At 50.9% G+C, this 26,970-nt stretch overlaps 1 protein-coding gene and 1 long non-coding RNA gene across 2 annotated transcripts in view; one reads left to right on the top strand and one right to left on the bottom strand.

Annotated features, from left to right (window-relative positions):
* Nucleotides 1–24,533, bottom strand: part of LOC146869870 (protein Wnt-9b-like) — a 76,144-nt gene extending 51,611 nt beyond the window's left edge. The window contains 1 exon segment of the mRNA XM_085599680.1: nt 24,463–24,533. Within this exon segment, the coding sequence (XP_085455806.1) occupies nt 24,463–24,533 (71 nt within the window).
* LOC146869869 (uncharacterized) overlaps nt 1–26,970 on the top strand; it is a 151,484-nt gene that overhangs the window by 106,252 nt on the left and 18,262 nt on the right. The window contains exon 3 of the long non-coding RNA XR_014981517.1: nt 24,856–24,982. This is a non-coding gene — a long non-coding RNA (uncharacterized LOC146869869). The remainder of the gene's footprint in view (nt 1–24,855; nt 24,983–26,970) is intronic.

Here is a 26,970-nt window from a genome sequence, read left to right as displayed (position 1 = left end):
CAGCAGTGCCCAGAGTCAGGAGGGGTGTGTGAAGAGCCCTCCCAGCAGTGCCCAGACACAGGAGGGGTGGGTGCCTATCACTCCCAGCAGTGCCCAGAGACAGGAGGGGTGTGTGCAGAGTCCTCCCATCAGTGCCCAGAGGCAGGAGGGGTGTGTGCAGAGTCCTCCCAGCAGTGCCCAGAGTCAGGAGGGGTGGGTGCCTATCACTCCCAGCAGTGCCCAGAGTCCGGAGGGGTGTGTGCAGAGTCCTCCCAGCAGTGCCCAGAGGCAGGAGGGGTGTGTGCAGAGTCCTCCCAGCAGTGCCCAGAGTCAGGAGGGGTGTGTGCCTAACACTCACAGCAGTGCCCAGAGTCAGGAGGGGTGTGTGCCTAACACTCACAGCAGTGCCCAGAGACAGGAGGGGTGGGTGCCTATCACTCCCAGCAGTGCCCAGAGTCAGGAGGGGTGTGTGCAGAGTCCTCCCAGCAGTGCCCAGAGTCAGGAGGGGTGTGTGCCTATCACTCCCAGCAGTGCCCAGAGACAGGAGGGGTATGTGCAGAGCCCTCCCAGCAGTGCCCAGAGTCAGGAGGGGTGGGTGCCTATAACTCCCAGCAGTGCCCAGAGTCAGGAGGGGTGTGTGCAGAGTCCTCCCAGCAGTGCCCAGAGGCAGGAGGGGTGTGTTCAGAGTCCTCCCAGCAGTGCCCAGAGTCAGGAGGGGTGGGTGCCTATCACTCCCAGCAGTGCCCAGAGTCAGGAGGGGTGTGTGCAGAGCCCTCCCAGCAGTGCCTAGAGACAGGAGGGGTGGGTGCAGAGTCCTCCCAGCAGTGCCCAGAGTCAGGAGGGGTGTGTGCCTAACACTCACAGCAGTGCCCATGAAACGCAAAGGGTGGAGTAGCCACAGATACCATGCCCACAAATTTCAGTCAGGTGCACAAAGACCCTGCAGTACATGTACCACATGTGTGCGAGGCTGGGAGTATACGCATGCATAGCGCAGAAAAGAAAACATGTACACATGAAGTCATGTTAATAGTCCACATACACAAGTACAATGACTACCAAGAATGCCACGAAGGATGCAGGTGGAGACATTATTATTATTATTATTATTATTATGTGTTCTTATATAGCGCTCAACTTACCCTTGGGCATCTTGGCGCTTGCATTGGGAACCCGTCCTGGTTTTTCCCTGTGAGATAACCCGTACTGGGCATCCCCAAGGTGAAAGCCAGGCATCCCGCCGCGGGGGGGCCGTTGTGGAGATTAAGCAAGCTTGTTGCCCAGAGCTGCATAGTGTGAACTCGTGCTTAGAGTGGGCACCGAAGCGAGAATTATCGAGTCCGTGGACAATTGGGCTCCGGACCCTGCCGCGTCGGGAATTGAACCCTGGTCCCGGGTCTGACCTCTGCTTCAGGGTATGCCTCCTCTAACCAGTGAGCTACACTTCTCCAGCTAGACATCACTCAGCATGCATGTGCAAAGTAGAAGGAGTCCGTCACACACCCAGCTAATGTACACACAGCTCTGCGCTAAATATTGGGAACACCCTGCAGGGAAGATGTCAGGGTACACAGAGGAAGGAATACACCTTTGGACAATTTCACCATGCAGCAACTGCTTACATGAACACAGAAACCTAGCTAACACCGTGTGATGGCACACAGATCCCAGGGTCCCCCCTATGACCAGCACACTACTACATTTCCCACACAACCAACACATGATCACCACCCAAAATCATGTAGCAGCCCCACCAACAGCAATATCAGAAAAGCAGTAGTGTTCAAAGGAAACAAAAATGGCTTTAATCAGCATGATCAAAAATTGTATGTTCGTAGAAAGTTCAATATTTACAAAGCCCATAGGGCAGTCCAGAAGTCACAGCTGGATGGGGGACACAGTGGGATGCGTGTCCCCTAGCTTGCCTGCACAGTTACATTCTGTCGTCTTCCACAGGGGGGAGGGCATCATGTGGAGGGGAAGAAACAGGCACCGCCGGGACAGGAGGGTGAAGGGTAGGTGTCGTGGGTTCAGGGATGGAGGACTCCACCACAGGGGGTGGGGCAGGGCCAAAGGTGGAGGCCAGGATCTCGCTGCACACCTTAGCAAGGTCCTCCAGGGAATCCCCTGCACCCGAAGGAACCACAGGCCCCAAGGAGGGGGGGGGGTCAGAGGGATGGGTCGCAGCGCCACTGGGGGAGGGTGTAGACAGGGGGGGAATCAACCACCCTGACCGAGGACTCCCTTGACCGCTTGCATGGTGGCGTCACTGTGGGGCTCAGGGACAGAGCGGCCATGAAGGAGTCTTTGGGGGAGATGTGGCCAGGAGAGCTGAGGGGAGGGGATTTGGAGGGAGTGGATTGGGTGGAATGCGGACTCCCACTCTGGCTGCGTGTTACACGTTTGCCCCCCGACCCAGTGGGTGTGCCTACTTCACCCTGTGTGTGCGTGTCAGGAGGTGTGCGGTGGACCTTCCCTGCTGGTGTGGTGCCTGTGTGTGTTGTGGTGGGTGCATGCTAACGTCTGGGTGTACGTGGGACAGGCATGGGAGTGGGAAGTGTGGATGGGGCAGGGGTAGGGGGTGGGACGTAGCGCTGCAGGAGACCCACTGCTGCAGTCAGTGTCGAGTCTATCGACCTCAGCAAGCTGCGTTGGTCAGCCTGCGATGAATGAATGCCCTCCAAGTATGCCTCCATGTTGTGCAGCACTTGGCTGTGGCCATGGAGGTCATTAAGGATCGCAGCCTGACCAACCTGCAACTGCCGCTGGATGTCCACAGACTCGGCATTGGCGGCAGCAGTGGAGACAGGGGCAGGGGGTGCGGTGCCTGGCAGGAAGGAGACATGTGGTGACCGGGCACGTTGGGAAGGGACACGAGCAAGTGGGAGGTGGCTGATGGCAATGGAGGGGGCGGGGCGAGATGTAGTGCCGCTGTCAGCTGCTGGTGCAGCCGCCGCCCACTCGGAGAGATCATCCTCGGACCCGTCAGCTTCATACTCTGTTGTGCCAGTCGACAGGTCCCCGGCTTCACTCTCCTCCGCCTCAGTCCCACTTGATGTGCCAGCCCCGATGTCACCGCTGGCACTGGTGCTCGGTCCCTCTGCTCCGTCTGTGCCCATGTCTCCCTCCGTGTCCCCCGACGATGCTGTGGGTAGGGTGAAGAGACAGAAATTAATCATACACCTGTATACATATGTCACATGAGTCCAATCTACATAGGTCACAGTGCATAGCCTGAAACAAAAGAAGAGTTACATCTACAAAACAAGGTACATATGTAGGGCATGCAAGACACAGTTGTTTGACCCACCATGCCACCGAAAAACTATGGAGAGCATGACACAATAGCAAATGAGATGGAATGGAATTTTGACTGAGGAGCAAGGTCCTGGGGACAATCCAGCACTGCATCTGCACCACACAGCGTGGCAGGAAATAGGGATGAGCAGGGACCATATCCAGGAACAAGAGGCACATGCAGCATAGGTTATACTGAAAACATGCCCACAATGACTGGCCCACTGCACCTTGAGTGCATGTCCAGACAAACATCACACACTGGCCAGTCCTAGCAAGGAGATATCAGGTTGTGACATGAAGGCCATGCCCGCACCACCCACCCCCTACATGAGACTATTCTTTGGAGACACAGGAAGCACTTACATCCCTTAGTCTGGGTGAAATACACATGGGATGCAACAAATCAAGGTTGCACACAAAATACCCAAGGTGCGCCTGTCCAAATAATCATGTACAAATGGGCATCATCAGATGATTGTAACAAGACACACAGGCAATGTCCACCGTGAGTATGAACAAGGAAAATCAGGTCAGTCTGTACAGTGTACACTTGTACTACATTTCACGTCAATATACATTTGGCCAGGGGACAATGGCACAGAGCACAACCTATGCTGTAGACACAGAGATTGTCAACATATTCGGATTACACACATGATACCTAGGAAAATCTGCCCCTGGGGACAGTAGTGGCCACACAACTCCATGCTCCTGAATGGGAATGACTGCAACACATGCTACCATCCCCGCACTATGCGTACCGCACACTCATGCACATCATGTCACAGGCCACCACATAGGACATGCGTGCTGTAAGGCCTCACACTTGAGAGACTAACTCCCATGTCTGGACTCAGCATTAGTGCCAACTGACATGGAACCCACAAGACCAGAACTGGACAGGGCACAGGCAAGGTCCCAAAACCTGTTACACACCACCCCCACACATGATGCTGCAGGCATTGTACACGTGGAGAAGGTGCCAGGCTACATAACCTTGTGACGGAGTGACTTCACACAGACCAGGGAACACATTGCAAGGAGGGGAAGGGAGGCAGGAGAGCACTGCAATACTGTGGGTAACAGGATCTGCACAGCACCATTAAACCCTGGCAGTGCATCCATGGAACAGTGCACTTACAAATGCTGGTGAAACACAACAAACACACATGTACCTACCCCCTTCCTGCTGCTGCATCTCCTGTAAGCGCCTGTCCAAGTCTGGAAATACCACCGCCAGCACACGCTTGTGGATGTGGGAGAGACGGCAGCGCCCACGGTTCTTATGGCTCTCAGGTGAGTCCCCCAGCAGGACCCGTGCGATCCTCCGCGTCCAGCACCGGATATCCTGCCAGCATTTCCTCACCTGGGACAGGCGCCGCTTCCGACCATCCGCACTCCTCACGGCACTGACGGCGGTCAGCCAGATTTGCTCCATGGCAGAGGTGCCTACCTGTGAGGATGAACAAGTGACACTACATCAATACACCTGCAACATGTCACAGAGACACATATGAGAACAAATTAGCTGGTTACAACAAGGCATGTCATGCAGCCAACGTATTGCACCTTTGCCATAGGGACATACTCCTCTGGGGAAGGGCAAAAGCAGTACGTGCCAGTGAAGGTACACAGGTGGAATGAGGGCAAAGACACAATCAATTATAAAGGCTCACACTGTGCATCACACCCACCCCTCCTGACTCTGGGCACTGCTGGGAGGACTCTGCACACACCCCTCCTGACTCTGGGCACTGCTGGGAGTGATAGGCACCTACCCCTCCTGTCTCTGGGCACTGCTGGGAGTGATAGGCACCCACCCCTCCTGACTCTGGGCACTGCTGGGAGTGATAGGCACACACCCCTCCTGTGTCTGGGCACTGCTGGGAGTGATAGGCACCCACCCCTCCTTTCTCTGGGCACTGCTGGGAGTGATAGGCACCCACCCCTCCTGCCTCTGGGCACTGCTGGGAGACATCAGGCATTCCCCCCCCGGGACCCCCCCTACAGTACATAGCATGTGTGTCACACCTGGACACAATGGCAGAAGTCACAGTCCCAAAAAAAGGGACACAGTCTGTGCTAGTAGCTCTGCACTCACCTGATACCCTGGTCGCCCATACAGCAGGGGGTACTGTGGGAGGATCACATCCAGCAATGCCAGGTTCTCCTCCAGGGTGAATGGCTGTGACCTCTCCACAGACCTTGACATGGTTCCAGGGAATCGGGAGCAGCAGCAGTGTCGTAGAATCGAAATATGTGCAGGCAAGTGCTCCCTCATGGGACCTGGCTGCCTTATATCTGCCTTGCTGGCCTGTTTCATGCACAGGAGTACAGAGTGATTGGTCACTAACCTTTGCATCCTATGTTTCCTCCAATCCCTTCAAACCTAGCACAGTCAGTGGGTTCTTATTGTGTTTTTTTCTTCAGCATGATGTCAACCCCACAAACACATTGCAACAAAGTAGATTCATTCCAACTGACTTCTGCTGTGCACCTTCCAGAACAAATTCAAACTCAAAACTTGGTCTCCATGACAACCAGCATGCATGTAGGCCTTAATACTTGTCCCTCATGTGTCCCCTATGTAAAATTGAGCTTCACCCACAGGTACGGTGCGTTCCGGGCCCCTAGGGCACCCCAAATGCATAGCAACGGCCCGTACACGCGTGAGTACGTTCACTATCACTACGAGTACGCATACGTGAGGACACCCATGGTGATAGTGAACGTACAGGCGTGTGTACGGTCCGTACCACTATGGGTGTTCTCGCGTATGCGTACTCGTAGTGATAGTGAACGTACAGGCGTGTGTACGGGCCGTACCACTGCGAGTACGCATACGCGAGGACACCCATGGTGATAGTGAACGTACAGGCGTGTGTACAGGCCGTACCACTATGGGTGTTCTCGCGTATGCGTACTCGTAGTGATAGTGAACGTACAGGCGTGTGTACGGGCCGTACCACTGCGAGTACGCATACGCGAGGACACCCAGGGTGATAGTGAACGTACAGGCGTGTGTACGGTCCGTACCACTATGGGTGTTCTCGCATATGCGTACTCGTAGTGATAGTGAACGTACAGGCGTGTGTACGGGCCGTACCACTGCGAGTATGCATACGCGAGGACACCCATGGTGATAGTGAACGTACAGGCGTGTGTACGGTCCGTACCACTATGGGTGTTCTCGCGTATGCGTACTCGTAGTGATAGTGAACGTACAGGCGTGTGTACGGGCCGTACCACTGCGAGTACGCATACGCGAGGACACCCATGGTGATAGTGAATGTACAGGCGTGTGTACGGGCCGTACCACTATGGGTGTTCTCGCGTATTCGTACTCGTAGTGATAGTGAACGTACAGGCGTGTGTACGGGCCGTACCACTGCGAGTACGCATACGCGAGGACACCCATGGTGATAGTGAACGTACGCACGCCTGTACGGGCCGTACCACTATGGGTGTTCTTGCGTATGCGTACTTACTGACCGTACACATGCCTGTACGCTCACCATCACTATGGGTACACATACGGCAGCACTCCCATAGTGATATGGGAACATACACAGGCCCTCTTAGCAGCAGTACGGTGGTTTTCACACATCACAGTGGTGACAGGCAGCACACAGGAAGGAATAGGGCTGACATACTTGTCCATGGATGGACATCCAGGCATTGTCTGGGCAGTACTACATGTGTGGGGCACAGGTGTGACAGGCTGTGATGTGGCACATTACTCCTGAGTCGAGAAGGCACCAGATGTATGATGAGATGTGTACAGATGTAATGTGTGACGGTGCAATGTGTGCCAGGCATGCCCTTGACTCCTTTGACATGTGTGCATGTCATACTGCACACTTGGGATGAGCGTCACTGGCATGGCATGGACACCAACACACGGAAGTGTCCCCTGATGCCCGGTACAGGGGTTACCACACCTGACATGTCACTACCCACGGCGCACGATGTGACTATGTCATGTATGTGTGGGGGGTTCCCATTAGGTTGATGTTGGAGCACCCTCAAAAGCTGCAGCTGTTGCAGCAACCAACATGTGTCTGTGTGTAGATTGACATTGCACACTGTTCCGCACACCATGCCACATGTGGTATCGGATGTGAGGTGCGTATGTATGCATGGGACACGGAGTAGCGTACCAAGGACATGTCTGCATCCTCTCTATGAATGTGTGGTGAGTCATGACATGTACACCTTCATGGCAAGGTGTGTGGGCTGACCTAGTGTAATGTCATGTGACCTGTGGCTCTAGTGTTCCGCTACCAGTCTCTGCAATCGACATCCTACTTCTGCTGATGTGTGGATGTATGTCACTCCTGTGTTGCGTCTGGCTGTTCACCCAAGCTGAAGGTAATGGCAGCCCTACATTTTCTAGCCACGGGTACCTTTCAAAATACCATAGCTCATGTTGGTGGCATGTCCCAGAGCATGTTCTGCCGTGTGCTGCATGATTTCTTAGAGGCCATGTTGATTCACCTGGATGACTTCATCCATTTTCCTACCCCTGAAATGTTGACTGGGGTCAAGCGTGGATTCTATGCCCTGGGAGGGATGCCCCATGTCATTGGGTCCATTGATGGGACACATGTTGCTTTGGTACCACCACAGGCACAGGAGGTAGCGTACCGGAATCGCAAGCACTACCACTCCATCAATGCCCTTGTGGTGTGTCTGTCCAACATGGTGATTTCACATGTCTGTGCTCGTTTTCCAGGATCAGCACACGATGCCTACATCATGAGGCGTAGCAGGGTGCCTGAAATGATGACGCAGCTGCGCAACGAACGAGCATGTGTTGTTGGGTACAGTCTGTCTGTCCTGTATTTTGCTTAGACTTCCAGCACGACCGCTTCTCCTGTCCTGCTTATGTCCATGTGCTTTCCATGTAGGGGACGATGGCTATCCCAACATGCCATGGCTGATCACACCTCTCCGCAACCCCATCACGCCGGCCCAGCTCCGCTACAACACCGCCCATGGCCGGACAAGGCGAGTCATAGAGAGGACGTTTGGCCTCCTGAAGAGCCGATTCAGGTGCCTACACAAGACCGGCGGCGCGCTCCCATATGCCCCGGCGTAGGTCTGCAAAATCTTCATGGTCTGCTGCATGCTGCACAACATGGCAGTTGAGAAAGCTGTGCCACTCATCCTGGATCAACATGACGAGGACCATCCACCCGTGGAGGACGAAGGGCTTGGCAATGGGGCTAGTGATGTGGAGGATGTGGAGCCGCAAGAGGACATCCGGACTCGGCTCATACGCGACTTCTTTGCTTAGTGGTGAGTACCAGTGTCTGAGTGTGCACGCATTGGTCCCCGTGTGGCATGTGTTGTGATGTGTGTCTCCACATGCATGAATGGCACGTGAGTCAGAGGTGTGTGTGGGTGTGTCACTGGAGTGATGGTGCCAGTGATGGTTGTATTTCCCCAGTCATAATTGTGACCTAGCATGTTGTCATCCATACATGTGTCGAGTAAATGCACATGCAAGTGGCTGTGCTTTTTGTGGCTGACTTCTTGTGTGTCTCTCTTCCCCAGGTACTTGCGCATGCCGTCTGCTGCTTGCATTGTTGTGGCACTGCTATTCCTCATGGACACGTCACCGTGTGCTGACTCAGCGTTACAGGCACGGACACGTTTGGAAGTCTCCTTAGGGTAAGGGATGCATCAGGGGTGTATTGGGTGTGGCAGTTGTTCACGATGTATGCACACTGCCCCTGTCGATGTTTGGTTCCTCTGCAGACATGTTGCATCACCATGGTACACATGACATGCAGCTGGGTACACCTGAATAGATGGTCAGACTAGTTGACAGTCATCTGTGATGGGATAGTGGATTGTGATGATGGCATCAATGTGTGTAACACTGCCCTCGGACACATACGGTTTGCATTGGCTTGACATGGTGTGGGACTTCCACATCAGAGGATCAATGGTGTATGGCAGGCTCTCCGTGAGCAGCAGGGGGTGTTTAGCTGTTAGCTGACACTTGTGTGTCAGTTCCATGGCTATCACGCATTTGTGCTGCAGAAGGGGGGTGCCTGTGTTGGACCCACATGTTACTCCACATGACCTGTGTATGTGTACTCCGAGTTGCCTCTGCATTCCCGAATACATGACTAATAAAGGTGTCCCTATGCCTCCAAGGTGCCTCTTCTCAGTCAATGCTGGTGTGTTGCCACGGTGCATCCGGCATGTCTGGCATGGTTTTCCCTGATAGTGGCTATGTGTCTATGTGTCGAGTAGCAAGATGCAAGCTGTGTGTGTGGGATGAGACTGTGTATTGTGCATGATGTCCATGACTGTGTGGGTATTGTGACATGTGCCATCCCCATGCATCCAACGTTGGCCAGGCCCCCATTATCTGCATCCACCGGACTCAAGCTTGCAGGACATGGTTCTGCCACCTGTCTACACATACCTGGGTGCCCCCCAGGACACTGGACATGATCCCTGACCTCTGCGCATGACTGTTGCTGTACTCAATATGTCTGTCGGCACGGTTGTGCGGCCACCCCCTCAGCTGGTTGGGCCCATCACGGGTGTGTATGGTGCTCCATGTCTGTCTTGCCTAATGCACTGTGACCCGTGTGTCCTGTGCCAGACTCAGGCCCCAGGGTGTGGATGGTTGAAGTCAAAAGAGAACTCAGGCATGTTTAGACTTTACATGACACATGTAAGGTAATAATGCAACCAGCAGGCATCTTCTCTTCATGGTGTGACTTTTTATTTTAGGGGGGGGGGTGTTGAAAACTAAAACAGTGATATGATTAAGCATTCACTAAAGACATGAATTCTCCCTAGTTAAACCATGTTTTCTTGTCTTATGTTGACTAATGTCCGGAATCCATTCTGTATTGTCATGTCTCCACGCGCTCTGCACGAGAAGAGTCCTATCTTTCCGCTAGTTGCTCTTGTAATCTGCCTAGTAACAGTCTATAAATAGCTCCTTTGTCCGTCTGGCGCATGCCCAGACTTGACCACATCTGTTATCAGTTAGTCCTTGTTTGACCATGCTTTCGCGGGCTCAGGAAATTGTTAGCTCCGCCCACATATTGATCCTGTATCGAAAATGTCCATAAATGGTAATGACTTTTGCTCCATGTTGTATCTACCCATTTATGAGCCCCTCTGTTGTGTATAAAAGGGGACCATGTACGCAAGTTCTTTGTGCTACTCTATGCAATACTGAAGAGTGTTGTGTAGGTTGTAGGACCACCCTTAAGGGTTAATAAACTCTGTCTTTGTATTTGCAGTTTCCGTGCCAACTTCCTTCTAGCTTTTGTTACAGGAGAGCGAACCCTTGTGTTTTGCGGGCCTAGCTGGGGCCTGTATTCATCAATTGGCGCCCGTCACGTGGGGCTCATCGGCGACTCGGATGCTCGAAGGACTGGTCGTGACGAAGGTGAGGAATTTGGCCGGGGATGTGATCACTGCCAGCGGCGTTTTTAGTCCTGGCATCCCGAGGTTTCTTCCTTCCCTTCCGAACTGACCTTCTGGGTGGCGCCGGTCCTCGACTGAGACCTCTTCTGTCGGTTTGCCGCGACAGCCGTTTGGGCGAATTTTGGAACTTGGCAGTTGGAATCTGGACACTCTTGATTGGTAAGAACCGTTGTATGGTACTTGCTCCGAGTTTTGAAGCCTGGGTTGGCTATTTGAGTTTGATTTGTGATGACCGGTCATATTTTGTATTGATTACTGTGAGAATATATGCGTTGCAACACATATAGGCAGGTAATGTGGAGATATTTCTCCAGAGTTGTTTAAATCTGAACGGCGCAAAATTTAAGTGCCATTTTTTTGATAATACTGCATATTTTGCATTATTTTTGAGCATGCCTGCTTTTAGCGCACTCCGTAAGTGGTGCTGCTGTTTTGGAAACCGGTTAAATCTCGAGGAATCTGCTCCAGCCCCCCCAGAGGGGACTCCTAATAGGGATATGTATGTGAAGCATGGTCTTTCCTCTATAATGTACAGCACAGTGTGGAGGAAATACACCAAAAAGGATCCTGAGTTACGATGGCCTTTGTATGGATCGTTTGATATGCGTAAGATTGAGTATGTGGAACAGTGTATGTGTAAACGGCGTGCTCGGCAAGACATGTTTGAATGTGTACGGTTATGGGTGAAGGAAGTGCGTGAGCGAGAGAAACGTGAGAAAGCGCTGTTTGATAAAGAGCAACGGAAAAATGATCATGTGAGAGCACAGGAAGCGGAGCGTCGGGAGGAAAGAGAACTGGCGGAGAGACAAGAGAAAGAGCGTAGGTTGCAAGTCTCGGGTCAATATGCTGTCCGCCAGCCACTTTATCCTGTCCTTACTAATCTTGAAGATGATTTTTATTTATTAGATCGCTCTCCGCCCCCTTATGTTGGCGCGTCTGCCCCGAGGTCGCAGGATTCTGGATCGGTTTCGGATAAGGTAGACACGCGGTCCATGTTATCAATTGAGCGTCTGGGTGAGCTTCGGAAAATTTCTCTGCGTGTACTTAAAGGCAAGCTATCTCTTGCTGAATTGTTGGAATCTTTGGAAAGTTGGCAGGATAGAGAGAAGCTGTATTTTGCTGCAACTTTTTCTGATGAAGTGATTACTGCCTTTCGGAAATATTCTGATGTTTTCGAGCCTGATGCTGTAGTATCAGATGCTAAAGCATTACGTAACGGTGTTTTTTCTCCCTCTAAGGTACCCGATGCGGTCCGACGGCTGTTTGCATTGCGGGACGCGGCGGTTGAACTTAAAGAGAGAGCGCGCCTACAGGCAGGGGAGAAGGAGCAACCGGATTCACATATCGGCGGCGACCAATCATCTACTTCCCATTCAGATAAGAGTGAACTAGTGCATGCTAAACCGATGCGAGAGGCGGCACCTTTGTATGTTCCTCCTAAAGGAGCAGGAAATAGTTCAGATATATCTTCCCCCGATGCTAGGGGATATTTTGTGTATAATTGGGTTTATACTCCCTGGCATAGGGCTGATGTTATGGCATTAAAGAATGCATTGCCTGACCCCCGCAAGAATCCAGCGGCCTTTTACGAAGAGGTCGAAGGGGCCTTGAATTCTTGTACTATGACTTTAGCGGATATAGATTTGTTCTTTGGGCTCATTTTACCACCGGATATGTGGAGATCTGTGCGGAAGGTGGATGATGTTACCGCTTTTAAGGCTCGGTGGTCTGAGATTGAGGATGTGGATAGGGAGAGAAAACCCGCGCAAAAACCACCCCAGCTTATTTTAGATCTTCCTGCCGCTCTCTTGACTAAGTTGAAAACAATTATCCCCCCTAAAAAGATTGACTGGAATATGTTAGCCTCATGTAAACAGAAGGTTGATGAATCAGTTTCAGACTTCTTTACGCGCTTTGAGGAGACATTTCATGATTTCAGTGGTCAGTCACTTACGGATGATACGGGTCGACATCTTTTTGTCGATAAATATGTGGCAAATTTATTACCGGGAATAGCAGCTCGATTGAAAGCGAGTGAAAGTTCTTGGTCCACCTCGTCTCCGGCATCCCTCCTGACTATGGCTCAGTATTATGAGCGTCAGGAACAAGAGGCGAAGGGGAATGAGGAGAAGAAATCGAAAGATTTGAAAACTAAGGTGATGCTAGCACAAGTGTATGGTCCGCCTCGTCGGGGTGTCGAAAGAGGTAGAGGAGGATTCTATGGTCCCCCTTCAGGTCGGTCAGATGTTAATAGAAATCAATGTGCGTATTGTAAACAGTCGGGTCATTGGGCTAGAGATTGTCCGGTATTATATGCATCTCGTCAGGGACGTGGTCAGGGACCACCGAGAGGTAGAGGGGGCTTTTCGAATTTTAGAGGGCACTCTAATGATCGTGCTCGATTTGAGACTATCGTGCAGCAACGCGATAGACCTAATGTGTTTGATCGGCAAAATCAGTATCAACTGTCTGGGAACGACCGTTCTGGGTACCATGATTCACAGCACGCGTAGGATTGCGTTGGATGGGGGTTGGAATCAGTTGAAGTACCGGTTGATCAGAAGGGTCCTTATGTTTCAGCAAATGTTTTGGGTTCTACTGATCGGTTCCTAGTTGATACAGGAGCTACTCGTAGTGCGCTGTCCAAACAATTGGTTCCGAGGGCTCCCCCATCTGGCTTAATGGTTACATCGGTAGGGTTTGATGGTACACTCTCTCGAAGCCCTCTATCCCGACCCCTTGCATTCCATGTAGACCATTTTTCTGCACCCTGTCCGTTTTTGCTTGCTCCGAACACGCCCGACAACATTATGGGTCTTGATATGCTTAAGCACTTCAGAGCAACGATCCGCTGCTCCCCTACTGGAGTACGTGTGATATTAAACGATAATCACCCAATGACAGAATGGATGTGTGTGGTTGCGGAGGATACTGCATTAGCTTCCCTCCCTCATTCTTTGTGGGCCACTTCGGATACTGATGTGGGACAGATGGTGATTCCGCCTGTCCACATTAGTGTCCAGGAGGGTGCGGTGTTACCACGCCTCCCTCAGTATCGTATTTCCCAGGAGGGGGAGGAGGCACTCATACAGATTGTGCAGGATTTGATTAAGGTGGGAGTAGTGGAGGAAGTTCCCTACAATGTCTGCAACAGTCCTATTTTACCTATTTTGAAGAAAGATACCGATACCAGGGTTTATCGTTTTATCATTGACTTAAGGGAAGTGAATAAGATAGTGATACCTCAGTATCCAGTGGTTTCTGATATCACGACGTTACTCACTTTGGTCCCGCCAACGGCGACCACGTTTTCAGTTATTGATTTGAAAAATGCTTTCTTTTCGATTCCTATTCACCCTGATAGCCGATACCTTTTTGGCTTTACTTTGAATAATAGGTCTTATAGATTTTGTAGAGTCCCTCAGGGTTATACAGAGAGCCCTAGTATTTACAGTCAAGCATTGAAAAGGCAATTGGATTCCTTTGTTCTGCCTGAGGGTGTCGCCCTTATACAATATGTCGATGACATCTTGTTGGCGGCCGACACTCCTGAGCTGTGTGAGAAGTGTACGTTATCTTTGCTTTCCTTTTTGGCATCCCACAATCATAAAGTGTCGAGGAAGAAATTGCAATTCTGTAGACCAAAGGTGACTTATTTGGGTCACCTTTTGTCTAAGGAGGGGCGTGCACTCACACCAGATCGTATTCAAGCAATTTTGGACACGCCAGTACCTTCCACACAGAAGGATGTGCGTGCATTTTTGGGTCTTGCTTGTTTCTGTAGGCAATGGCTATTGGGGTTTTCACACATAGCTAAGCCATTGTTAGCACTTTTGACAAAAGACACACCGATTCCTCTTCCCTGGTCAAATGAGTGTGAAATTGCTTTTCAGTAATTACGACAAGCCCTTTGTTCAGCACCAGTGTTAGGTACCCCTGATTATACGAAGCCCTTTTCACTGTATGTGCATGAGAAAGATGGATGTGCATTATCAGTTTTAGTACAGATGCACGGCGACAAGCAGCGCCCTTGTGCATATTTTTTGGCTGTACTTGATCCTGTTGTTCGAGCATTGCCTGGTTGTTTTCGCTCGGTTGCGGCGACAGCTGTGTCAATACGCCAAAGCGAGGGAATTGTGTTATCTCATAAGCTGTTGGTATTAGTTCCCCATGCTGTTGATGCTCTGCTTAATCAGACGAAGACGCAGCATTTGACCAGTGCTCGTTTAACGGGATATGAGTTGACGCTTTTGGCTCCTCATATTACGTTAAAGAGGTGTGCAACGTTAAATCCAGCCACATTGTTGCCGTTCCCGGAAACTCAGTCTGAAGCACGAAAAGCACATGACTGTATTCTTGTGACTGAGGAACAGACAAAGGGTCGTATTGATCTCCAGGATACGCCCTTTACAGATGTTGATGGAGAACTATGGGTGGATGGATCATGCCTGAAGCTACCAGATGGTACAACTTCAGCAGCGTATGCAATTACCACATTACAAACAGTAGTGGAGACAGCACGCATACCGCAGAAATCAGCTCAGGCAGCGGAACTGATAGCATTAACACAAGCATGTGAGCTCAGTGCAGGATTGTGTGTGAATGTTTATACAGATAGCCGCTATGCCTTCGGAGTAGCGCACAATTTCGGCCTACTCTGGAAGGAGAGAGGGTTTCTAACGTCACATGGAGCACAGATAATGTATGGAGAGTTAGTTCACAACCTTTTGACTGCATTAACATATCCAAAGAAGATTGCTATAGTTAAATGTAGTGCCCATAAAAAGGTGGTTGATAAAGTTGGAGAAGGGAATGCTTTGGCAGACCGGGTGGCACGAGAGACTGCGATGCAGCCTGGCGCTACTGCAATGTATGTTGTGAAGTCACAGGCAGAAAGATGGCACGATGCTAGGAGAGAAGTGCTGGAGATACAGAGGACCGCTTCCGATAAGGAACGGGAGCAATGGTCCAATGATGGAGAATTAGATTATGAAGGTTGTTGGAGAAATAAGCAGATGGATAAATGGAAGTTACCCACAGCTTTTGTACAACCTATGGTTCAGATGGCACATGGACTAGCGCATGTCGGAGCTTCCGCAATTGTAAAATTACTCACACAAGTTTGGGAGCATCCGGAGATCGCTAGTACGGCAAAGAGGGTAGTGCAGACCTGCATGATTTGCCTGAGGTACAACCCAGGAAAGGGTACACGAACTCCAGCAGGAGGATTTGCAACACCTACTGCACCTTTTGAGGTTTTGCAGATGGATTATATTCAGCTTGAGCGCTGTAACAATCTGAAGTATGTTCTAGTAGTGGTTTGTGCCTTCAGTAAATGGGTTGAAGCATACCCTACGAAAGACAATACTGCAATGACTACAGCCAAGATGCTATTGAAGGAGTTTTTCCCTCGATATGGTGTTTGTAGATTGTTGTGGAGTGATAACGGACCTCATTTTATAGCAGACGTTATCAAGTATGTCCTTAAAGGCCTAGGCATTACTCAGAAGTTCCATGCAGTGTTTCACCCTCAGTCTGCGGGATTGGTTGAGAAATATAATGGCACTTTGAAGCTTAAGATCGCTAAGATCCAAGCTTCGACTTCTTTGACTTGGCCAGACGCTTTACCGCTGGCATTATTGTCAATTAGATCGATACCGCATTCTCGGACCGGTCTCACACCCTACGAGATCGTGTTCGGACGCCCAATGAATATTTGGGGTCCACCAAAACCGAAGTCAGTGTATGATGTACCTTGTGTAATGATGAATGATTATCTGGCACAGTCAACGGATAATTTGGTTTCTATTCATCAACAGGTTCGAGAAGCGCTCCCTGATCGGTCCACAGGAGAAGGTCATAATCTCCGACCTGGGGATCAGGTTATGATAAAGGTGTTCGAAAGGACGAGCAGTCTGGAGCCGAGATGGGTTGGTCCTGAGCAAGTCTTGCTCGCAACGAGGACAGCTGTGCGAGTTTCCAATCGGAAGAATTGGATCCACTCTTTGCACTGTCGTAAAGTGCCGTCTGGATTAGTGGAGCCTGCTGTATTGACCAACTATCGAGAAGTCCTGACTGCAGAGAAAGGCCGTGCTGTGGAACCGAACGACACTGAGGAGCTCTTCCCGGACCAAGCGATTCCTGGAGGAGGAAGATATCATCTGAGACCGAGGAAGTGATTCTTTTGCATCCAGAGACGTTGTCAGAACGGCCCTTAGGTTAGTGAAACGGAGAGCCAATGAGGCAAGGGGGGGGGGGATCAGCCCTGCATTAGTGTAGTGACACCCGTCTTGGCCCGCTGGTGAAGAAATCGACGGCTGCCTAAGGGGAAGAGTTCTGACAACCTTTTAGTTTCAGGAAGATATTGACTTTTTACTACAAGATGGAGAAGAAGAAGATTCTTTGTGCGACAAGCTTTATTATCATTGTAGCTATTGTTGGTATAACCACATGGTTTGTTGAGGATGTGACTCCTGCCCGTGAGTTGCTTGTTTTGACCACTCCAGTGCCTGAGGAGCACTACTTTTATACCCTTCCGTATCAAGAATTGAAGCATCGTCAGTCTTATTTGAATAACACTTTCATCCAGATGTTGCATCATACCCATGTTGCTACAAATGCTACGAACTGTTGGATATGTGGTATGATGCCAGCTCATCAGAAGAAAGGAGGAACGCCGTTCATACCTCTTCCTTTCTCTCATAATGGCTCTTGTAGAGCATGGTACACTTTGCTTTTCGCCACACGGAAACCCACAGTGGGACGATTACTTTTCAGACTTAATAGGGAATGTCATCAAGATAAAGAAGGCTATCCACAAGCGAATGGGACAATATGGGAGTGGGAAGAATATCGACCAGACAATGAATCGATCCCCTACATCTTCACGAACACTAGAGACATTGCCGGGAATGAACAATTTGTGATTCAAGTGGCACAAGCTCAAGCGGACCTGTGTGTTCAGAGTGTGGGTTATATTCCTGTTGGTGTTAGCGACTGTATTATTGTTTTAAACATCGACGGATTAAATAATAGTACTTTCTTAGTCTCCCATAATACATACTTTGTATGTGGGAATAAGGGTTATTATCGCTTACCAGCCGGCTGGTCCGGAGTATGTTATGTAGCGTTTTTATTACCTCCTGTATTCTTAGCACCTGCATCCTATCATAAAGATTTGAAGTTGTTGAATAATGTGACTGTAAATAGGTATAAACGTACTCTATCTATTGATAATGTTGATCAAACTGATACTAGCTTACAGCAGTATGTTGATTTCAACTTAGGATTGTTTTTCTTTGTTGGAGCTGCCCTAAATAGTAGGAAGGTTTGAAGATTAACAAGAGTTGTAGAGGCTGTGACGAATCAGACCGCTGCTGCTCTTGGGAATCTTACGGAAGAATTACAAATTACTAGAATTGTTGCATTACAGAATCGTATGGTATTAGATGTTATGTTAGCTGATAGAGGTGGAGCATGTAAAATTATTGGAAGTATTTGTTGTGTGTTCATTCCTGACCATACGCCATCAGTTTATAACGCTATTAATAAATTGCATAAAATCGCAGCTGAGATTCATACAGAAAATGGCACTTGGACCTTTTCTGGATGGTTTTGGGCATTGATCACTACATGGGGATGGAAGGTTTTAACTGGTCTCTGTACTATTGTAGCAGTTCTGTTTTCCTGTTGCATCTGTGTCCAGTGTGGTCCTTTACTCTGTTCTCTATCTGTGTCATTCTGTATACCTGATAAGAAAGCTATTGCCAATATCACTTATCAGAAATATTTAACCAAAGAGGTGGAAGAGATGATGAAAATTGACATATATGATGATTATCCTGATAAGCCGAATGTCTTCAGTGAATGCTGAAAGGGTCGTCTGTTGAAAACTAAAACAGTGATATGATTAAGCATTCACTAAAGACATGAATTCTCCCTAGTTAAACCATGTTTTCTTGTCTTATGTTGACTAATGTCCGGACTCCATTCTGTATTGTCATGTCTCCACGCGCTCTGCACGAGAAGAGTCCTATCTTTCCGCTAGTTGCTCTTGTAATCTGCCTAGTAACAGTCTATAAATAGCTCCTTTGTCCGTCTGGCGCATGCCCAGACTTGACCACATCTGTTATCAGTTAGTCCTTGTTTGACCATGCTTTCGCGGGCTCAGGAAATTGTTAGCTCCGCCCACATATTGATCCTGTATCGAAAATGTCCATAAATGGTAATGACTTTTGCTCCATGTTGTATCCACCCATTTATGAGCCCCTCTGTTGTGTATAAAAGGGGACCATGTACGCAAGTTCTTTGTGCTACTCTATGCAATACTGAAGAGTGTTGTGTAGGTTGTAGGACCACCCTTAAGGGTTAATAAACTCTGTCTTTGTATTTGCAGTTTCCGTGCCAACTTCCTTCTAGCTTTTGTTACAGGAGAGCGAACCCTTGTGTTTTGCGGGCCTAGCTGGGGCCTGTATTCATCAGGGGGGGGTATGACATGAGGGGCTTTCCGGGTGTTTGGAATCCAAAGTTCAGTAGGGGAGTTGGTGTCCTTGCCATTGGAAATCCTCAGAGTCCATGCCACAGTCTTTGTCAACATTGGTCAGACAGTGACCAGCAAGGCCATGTGGCAGAGAATGTCTTTTGATGCTGTGCTGCTGTTGCTCCAGTGGGCCAGGTGCCAGGCCAGGTGTCCTGGGAGATGGTGCTGTAGCGCCGACCCTCACGGTCTTTTCCGTGGACGACCCGCCCTCCTGCGGGGACCCTCAGAAGCAGGCCGTGACGATGTTTGGGATGCTCCATCGGATGTTTCCTCCTCCTCCTCCTGATCCCTCCCTGTGGGTGGTGATGTTCTACGCCTTCTGGCACAGGGAGGGTTGCCCATGTTGTCGGCCATCCGACGGAGTGTACTGTGAATTCCCGTGAACACCGTCACGAGCTCAGCCTGTCTGTCCTCCATCCTCCATTGGTGTTGCAGTAGACAGGCATGTTGCTCCGCATGTTGCTGGGCCTGCTGGGTCTTGATCTCATCGAGGGTCCCCTTCATATCGTTGAGGGTGTACACAACCTGGGCCATGCCCGTGGTGTCCTGCCGGTATGTGTCCAGGATGTTTCGGACATGGGAATATACCGGATCCCCAGCCAATTGGTCAGGCTGGCGCCTCCGCCGTCCTCCACTCCCACCACCCCTGCCCACTTGCACCTGGCCTGCCCTTGTGGGCACATCGGGTCTCCGGGACCCCTGAGGGGTGGCATTGGCATTGTCGCCTGCCTCCTCCTGGGTGCCCGGGACACCGTGTCCCTCCTGGCCAGCCTGGCTGCTTTGTGGTGGTGGGGCAGGGATCCTGGGTGTCTCCTGGGATGTGGCAGGAGTGGGGGTGGTGGTTGGCCCCGTTGTACCTGACGCAGGTGCTGCAGGTCGTTGGACACCAGAGGGGCCAGGTTGGTCGGGGTCGTCCACAGAGTGGTGAGAGTCGTCGCTGCCAGTGGGATCGGCCTCCCGCAGAGCCGGGTCCTGTGAGTCTTCCCCCCCAGTGCTGGGGGGTGAACCACGAGGTTTACCTGTGTGTGAGAGAGACAATGTTAATTTTGTTCCATGCAACATCCATGTTTCATTAGTTTCAAAGTTGGAACATTTCCTCTGGGAATTTGGATCTGTCTTGCATTCCACTCACAGTGCACTTGTGCATGGGTGTGTCCCTTGGGCACAGCTTTGGCGACTTTAACTATGTGTGGCACAGTCTTACTTGCTGCGTCAAGTGTGACTGCAGTCAGCAGTGGAGTGGGCAGGTGTGGCGAGCCGTGCATTGGCGCCTTCCGTGTTGCACTGTACGTGGGCACATGAAGTTGTTCCACACACTTCAATGATGCAGGTAGCTGTTGTTGTGCTCGTGCACAGGTTGTGACATGGCCCTGTGTTTTGCCATGGAGGAGAGGGGGGGGGTGCTGGCACTGGCCACCCTTGTCTACATGCACGCAGTCCACCTGCTGACGAGCAGACATTCCCACACACCACAAGGCTGATTTGCTCTCCCTGTGTCTCCCTCCCTCTCTGTCCCCCTCTCCCTCCCTCTCTGTCCCCCTCTCCCTCCCTCTGTGTGTCAGCGTCCTCCCTCTGTCCGTCTCCCTGTGTCTCCCTCCCTCTCTGTCCCCCTCTCCCTCCCTCTCTGTCCCCCTCTCCCTCCCTCTGTGTGTCAGCCTCCTCCCTCTGTCCGTCTCCCTGTGTCTCCCTCCCTCTCTGTCCCCCTCTCCCTCCCTCTGTGTGTCAGCCTCCTCCCTCTGTCCGTCTCCCTGTGTCTCCCTCCCTCTCTGTCCCCCTCTCCCTCCCTCTCTGTCCCCCTCTCCCTCCCTCTGTGTGTCACCCTCTGTCACCTCAGCCCAGCTTCCTGGGCACACACTGTTAGCAGTTCTTTGAATGGCCCTTGGATTGTTGCTGTGAGTTTGTTTCTGATCTCCAGGCACCCATTGGGTGTAGTGTGTGTGTCTGCGCTGCTGCTGTGGTGGTGTGTGCTGCCACTCTTTCACAGTGTTGGCTGTTCATTAGCTGCTGTCATGTGCAAAACAGTGCATTCACCCCTATGTGTTAATGCAAGGCGTCCGCCATTTGCTGGCGAGTCTTTCCTGTGTGGGGACACACTGTTTGTCTTGCTGTGACCTAGGCCATATGGGCAGAGGGCATTGTTGTCTGCTTCTGAGTTGCACTATGTGATTTTTGGGGCCCACCCTCCCGCCATCCGGGTTACCGTGTCATGTGTTGGTGTCTTCTGTGGCCTGTGACTTGACATTGTCCAGCTGGGTGCATGGGGCATGGTGGCGCCAGTGGCATGTGCGTGTTCATGGAGTGTGGTCGAGTCATGCGATAGCTTGGGGTGGTTGCGTGCCCGTTTGTGAGTTTGGTTGTGGATGACGTTCCCCCATGTGAGGTGCGTTGTTTGTGTACTCACCCGGGTCTCGGAGTCCTCCTAATCCTTCGACTGCCTCCACCGGCAGTATGGCCATCACCCTCTCCTCCCAGGGATGGTAGTGTACGGGTCTGCGGGACGGCCCTCCTCCAGTGACGTTGGCCTGGTTGTGTTCATCCGTCATCTTGGCTCGGACCATCCTCCGCAGATCGTACCACCTGGCTTGGCATTCCTGCTTGTTCCTTCTGGTGTCCGCAACAGCATTCACAGCATCGACGATGGTCTGCCACATGGCTGTTTTTTCTGAAATGCTGGTCTGTCTGACCAATGTTCCAAAGAGGTGTGGCTCGACTCTGAGGATTTCATCGACAAGGACCTCCAACTCTCGGTTACTGAACTTTGGATTCTTGTTAGTGGGCATGGTGAGGGGTGTGGGTGTGGATGGTGGGGGGGGGGTGTGTGGATGGTTGTGGGTGTGTGGGTGTGGTTGTGCAGGTGTGTGTGTGAATGTGATGAGGGGGTGTTTGTGAAGGTGGTTGTGTGAAGGTGTGCAAGTGTAAGGTGTGGTGAAGCTTGTAGTATGGTGCTGTAGGTTGTCTGTGGGGTCTGGCAGCAGTGAGTCTGTTGCAAAGGCTCATGGTTTGTGTGTGTGGGCCCTTTTTATTGGTCCATTGGTGGCTGTGGCTGTGTTTGAAGTTTGGGTGGGTGTGTTATAAGGAGTGGTGGTGTTTTGGTCCTCGGTTTGTTTTTGGCAGTTGCAGGTCAGTGAATGTGTTGTTTTAGTGGTTGTTGGACATGTTTAGTGGCTTTGTGCCATTCGAATGGTGTATTCTTGTGTTGTTTTGGTTTGTCCTGGTTGTGTACGTGCGTTTTTAGCGTGTGTACGGGGTGTACATGGGCCATTTTGTTGTACAGTGCTGTCCTTGTGTGTGGCTTAGTATGACTCGTACATGCGGTTGTGATGTTGGGGCCTGGGGTGCGCTCCGTACTTAGGATGTTGTGGTGGGGGTACGACTCTAACGTACAGGGGTGTACATACACGGGGGGTACGACACGTACAGGGGTGTACATACACGGGGGTACGACACGTACACGGGTGTACATACACGGGGGTATGACACGTACAGGGTTGTACATACACGGGGGTATGACACGTACACGGGTGTACATACACGGGGGGTACGACACGTACAGGGATGTACATACATGGGTGGGGGTACGACTCTAATGTACACGGGTGTACATACACGGGGGGTAGGACACTTACACGGGTGTACATACACGGGGGGTTCGACACGTACACAGGTGTACATACACGGAGGGGTACGACACGTACAGGGGTGTACGTACACGGGGGGTACGACACGTACAGGGGTGTACATACACGGAGGGGTACAACACGTACACGGGTGTACATACACGGGGGGTACGACACGTACACGGGTGTACATACACGGGGGTACGACACGTACAGGGGTGTACATACACGGGGGGTACGACACGTACACGGGTGTACATACACGGGGGTACGACACGTACAGGGGTGTACATACACGGGGGGTACGACACGTAAATGTAAATGTGCAGGAATTTATATAGCGCAAATCACCAAGCGGTCTCTAAGCGCTTGCTTAGGGAACCCGTCCTGGTATTCCCCTGTGAAATAACCCGGCAGGGCATCCGCAAGGTGAAAGCCAGGCATCCCGCCGCGAGGGGCCCATGTGGAGATTAAGCAAGCTATTGCCCAGAGTCGCAGAGTGTGAACCCATGAATCGAGTATGCACTGGAGCGAGAATTATCGAATCCATGGACATTTATGGACTCAAGACCCAGCCGAGCCGGGAATTGAACCCTGGTCCCGGGCTGACCTCTGCTTCCAGGTCTGCCTCCTCTAACCAGTGAGCCACACTTCTCCACAGGGGTGCACATACACGGGGGGTACGACACGTACACGGGTGTACATAAACGGGTGGGGGTACGACTCTAATGTACACGGGTGTACATACACGGGGGTAGGACACGTACACGGGTGTACATACACGGGGGGTTCGACACGTACACGGGTGTACATACACGGAGGGGTACGACACGTACAGGGGTGTACATTCAGGGGGGTACGACACGTACAGGGGTGTACATACACGGAGGGGTACGACACGTACAGGGGTGTACATACACGGGGGTACGACACGTACAGGGGTGTACATACACGGAGGGGTACGACACGTACACGGGTGTACATACACGGGGGGTACGACACGTACAGGGGTGTACATACACGGGGGGTACGACACGTACACGGGTATGACACGCACAGGGGTGTACATACACGGGGGTACGACACGTACACGGGTGTACATACACGGGGGTACGACACGTACAGGGGTGTACATACACGGGGGTTCGACACGTACGTACGGGGGCTGGGGGGGTCGGCGCGTACGTACGGGGGCTGGGGGGGGTCAGTGCGTACGTACGGGGGCTGGGGGGGGTCGGCGCGTATGCGGGCACATGTCTCCATGGTTGCTATGGGTGTTCGGTGCGGACGGTGTTTTTTCCATACGGTTGTAAGTTCTGACGCACGGGATGGATCGTGATTCCGCGGTCGGACTTCACTTTTCACATTTGTACGGTGATACATCCGAGGACGTGTCGGACACTTTTTCCGACCCGAGGACGTGTGGGGAATGATTCCCAATGCGATTCGTATGGTCTTTTTCCCATGCGAATCGTAATTGGCAGTTTGTACGGCACTTGTACGATTCGTACGGTAAAAAGACCGGATACGAGTCGTACGGGGAAATTTTTTACCTGATCGTACTTGCCACCTAAGTGTTGAACCAAGGTTGTAGCAGGTCGGATCAGTTGGGGAGGGATCAGAAGGGACTCCATTTTCAGCGGGGTTTGTTTTTAGGTGGTGTATTGTCCATGTCTGAATGCCCTCCAAGATTTGGGCTAAGAGATCTACTACATCTTTCAGTGAGGGCTCTTTCTGATAAATCATCAAAGTAGACATGGTACAAAATGTTAGGCCATTTGAGAGTGCATGCAAGATGTACTATGTGGGCGAGAGAATTGAGTCTTGATGAACTCTTTGGTGTAGAATTTCTGGGTTACAGGTGAAGTCAGCTATTTTTATGCATTGACACCAGTTATCCAGATATGCCGTGAGCCAATAGAGGATTGCAATGTTTAACTCTTTTCTCTCCTTCAGGATCTGCAGGAGAGTAATGTGATAATGGGTATTGAAGGCCACTGATAGGATCAGGAGGAGGGGCAAGCAGAAGCCACCTATGTCCCGAATGTACGAGTTGTGTCGACCAGCGATGTGGTCTCTATAAGTAAGTAAGTGAGTAAGGAAGTAAAAAATACTTTTATTTTGATCGATATGGTCTCTATACTGCATCTTGACCTGGAGCTTGTCAAGGAGGTCGCTTGCATGTAGAGAGCATTTGGCTTTGGTCTCCAAACAGTTCTCGGAAACTTTTGCCAAGAAAGGTAAGTTTCAGATCGGGCTGAAATTGTTCAAATCATCTCAGTCCGCCCTATTCATTTTTAGTTCTCGCCTACGCAGCACACAAGCGCTGATTAGTAGTGACCTTTTGGAATCACTTCGTACTTTCTTGGAAACTCGTGCATGTACTGCACTGTTTCCAATGAGTACTCGTGCATGTAGAGTGTTTACCTTGCGGGAGCGAGCAGTGGCGACATCTGTTTGCAATTATCGCGCTTTGGAAACAGATGGCGCCGCTGCTCGCTCCCCCAAGGTAAATGCTCTACATGCACTGAGCCTCTTTCTGTGTAAGAGGTACCTCCAGGGTCGAGGCGGTACCGCCTCCTCTTCGGGGTTCCGTCCCAACGTTCGTCATGAGCCATTTGCCTATGAACCTGCGGCGGTTGGAAGAGGTGGCAGAGCTGGGGTCTGCCTCCACCCCCTGCCTTCACCGTGACAGGCTCAGCGCGGGGCTCCACACACGCCTGCTCGTGCTTCGAGGTGTCCCTACAGCCGCTCCCCTCTGTACTCTGGGATCCCCCCCCTTCCCCACCCCCTGTTCCGGAGCGCACACAATGCGATCACACGGCGCGTGGCCGCTCAGGCACTCCTGTGATGTCACTCGCAGCCGTCGCCATGTTGCGTGTGGCAAAGCTTAGCAGCGTAGAATGGGGTGCGGGTTCGGCAAGTAGTGATTACGGACTTAAAAGTCAAAACAAACCGAAAAACCCACGTGGATATTTCAAGGACAAATGGTGTGTTGGTCTATTGAACCTGTACCATAAGGTAAGAGCGCAGTGCATTTTGAAATCAACTTTATCAATTTACTCCAATAACACCTAATCATTGAATAATATTATTTAAAAAACTAAATAGAATTAACTGATGCCTCTAAATTTCCCAAATTTGATTTCAGTGCAATAAGTAATACAATTAAATGTAGCGCCTCCCTATGATAACTGTCCGTTCATATATAAGTTAGTTCACTTACTTCACAGTATATCATGTGCATCAGTGGTTTCCCCCTACAGATTCTCGGTCCTGCCCATAGAGACCGGCCTATCACTCACCACTTCAAGATGGTGGCCGCATTGGCAGCGTCCGTCTTCTGTGTCGCAGCTCCGGTGTTCTATCGGGCCGTGTTCCCCTTGGGTATGCGCTTCCCCTAAGCATCTGCGCCTGCGTATTTCAACGCGCACGCGCGTAAGCAACAACAAAACGTTGGCATATTTTTCTGCGCTCCCCAGCAAAGCCTCTAAGTACGCGCACGCGCACAACCAACATAAAATGTTTGGCATGTTTTTATGCGCTCCCCAGTACAGCCGCAAACTACCGTCATCGGACATAAAATGTTGGACATGTTTTTATGCGCTCCTCAGTACAGCCGCAAACTACCGTCATCGGCTTGCTTTCGTGGACGTTCGGGGACGGGCAGAGAAGGAATAGGACTCTGGCAATGTCCTCTTCTTTTTATGTGCTGGCAGCTGTCCCCCCCTCTCTTCCTATTATTCCCTCTCTTCCTGTCTTGCTCCTCACTTACTGAAAACGGTAACTTGAAGAAACGGTTTACCAGCTCTCTTTCCTCCTTTCATTTAGTTGCTTCCCTGTGAAATGGATCCAAAAAAGAAAAAACACTCTTGCGGGAAATGCCCTTTTTCTGACATTTTTCTATTCCAAAGTGCAGTGGGATGGAGAGAAATAGAAGGTTTTAAATATGAAAAATAAATACATAACTAAATGAAGCAAGACAGAGTGGTTGCAAAGAGGCCAGATTGGTTTTATTCACATCCAAATACATCAGCCTCACTTTACAGAGTTTGCCAGTGAAGCACTACT

This window comes from Triturus cristatus, chromosome 1_1 (assembly GCF_964204655.1).
Source record: "Triturus cristatus chromosome 1_1, aTriCri1.1, whole genome shotgun sequence".
Lineage (NCBI taxonomy): Eukaryota > Metazoa > Chordata > Amphibia > Caudata > Salamandridae > Triturus > Triturus cristatus.
This window is presented reverse-complemented; position numbering and strand designations above follow the sequence as displayed.